The sequence below is a fragment of the Cystoisospora suis genome (assembly GCF_002600585.1).
Source record: "Cystoisospora suis strain Wien I chromosome Unknown contig_635, whole genome shotgun sequence".
Taxonomy (NCBI): domain Eukaryota; phylum Apicomplexa; class Conoidasida; order Eucoccidiorida; family Sarcocystidae; genus Cystoisospora; species Cystoisospora suis.
Genome location: NW_027153436.1, coordinates 86,905 through 87,387, shown reverse-complemented (window position 1 = coordinate 87,387; position 483 = coordinate 86,905). Strand labels below are relative to the sequence as shown.

Below are 483 nucleotides of genomic sequence, written 5' to 3'. Positions count from 1 at the left end.
ATCAACTACCTCACACCTCTCTCTCCCCTCCCCTTCTCCTCCCTTCCCTCCCTTTCCCTCTCCGTCTTTCTTGTCTTGTTCTCCCTTCTCTCTCTCCCCTTTCCTGTTCGTGTGCGTGCGACCCCGGTTGTAGCTCGGCTTCCTCAAGATGTTGGAGTCCATAGTAGAACGGCTCTTAAGCCGTTATCTCGCTCCCTATGTTACAGGGATAAGTCGAGATAAACTGAGCGTGGCCGTCTGGAGTGGGAACATCGAGCTTGAAGATCTCATGGTCAAGCCTGAGATCTCTGATATGTTTGGAATCCCCTTCAAGGTTATCTACGGTCGGCTAAGAAAAATCAAGCTTTCTATACCTTGGTCGAAGCTCGGCGCATCTCCTGTATGTCTAGAGATCGAAGGCGTCCATATTCTTCTCGAACCCAAGCCGATTCCTGAGCAAACAGATGAGGAGCTTATCAAACAACTAAGAGAAGTCAAGCAGCA

At 49.9% G+C, this 483-nt stretch overlaps 1 protein-coding gene across 1 annotated transcript in view; it reads left to right on the top strand.

Annotated features, from left to right (window-relative positions):
• The window catches only part of CSUI_001575 (vacuolar protein sorting-associated protein 13), a gene marked incomplete at its 3' end in the record, with an annotated part of 41,717 nt that overhangs the window by 949 nt on the left and 40,285 nt on the right, over positions 1-483 (top strand). Inside the window, exon 2 of the mRNA XM_068061780.1 lies at positions 32-472. Coding sequence (XP_067926247.1) covers positions 149-472 — 324 coding nt within the window. The remainder of the gene's footprint in view (positions 1-31; positions 473-483) is intronic.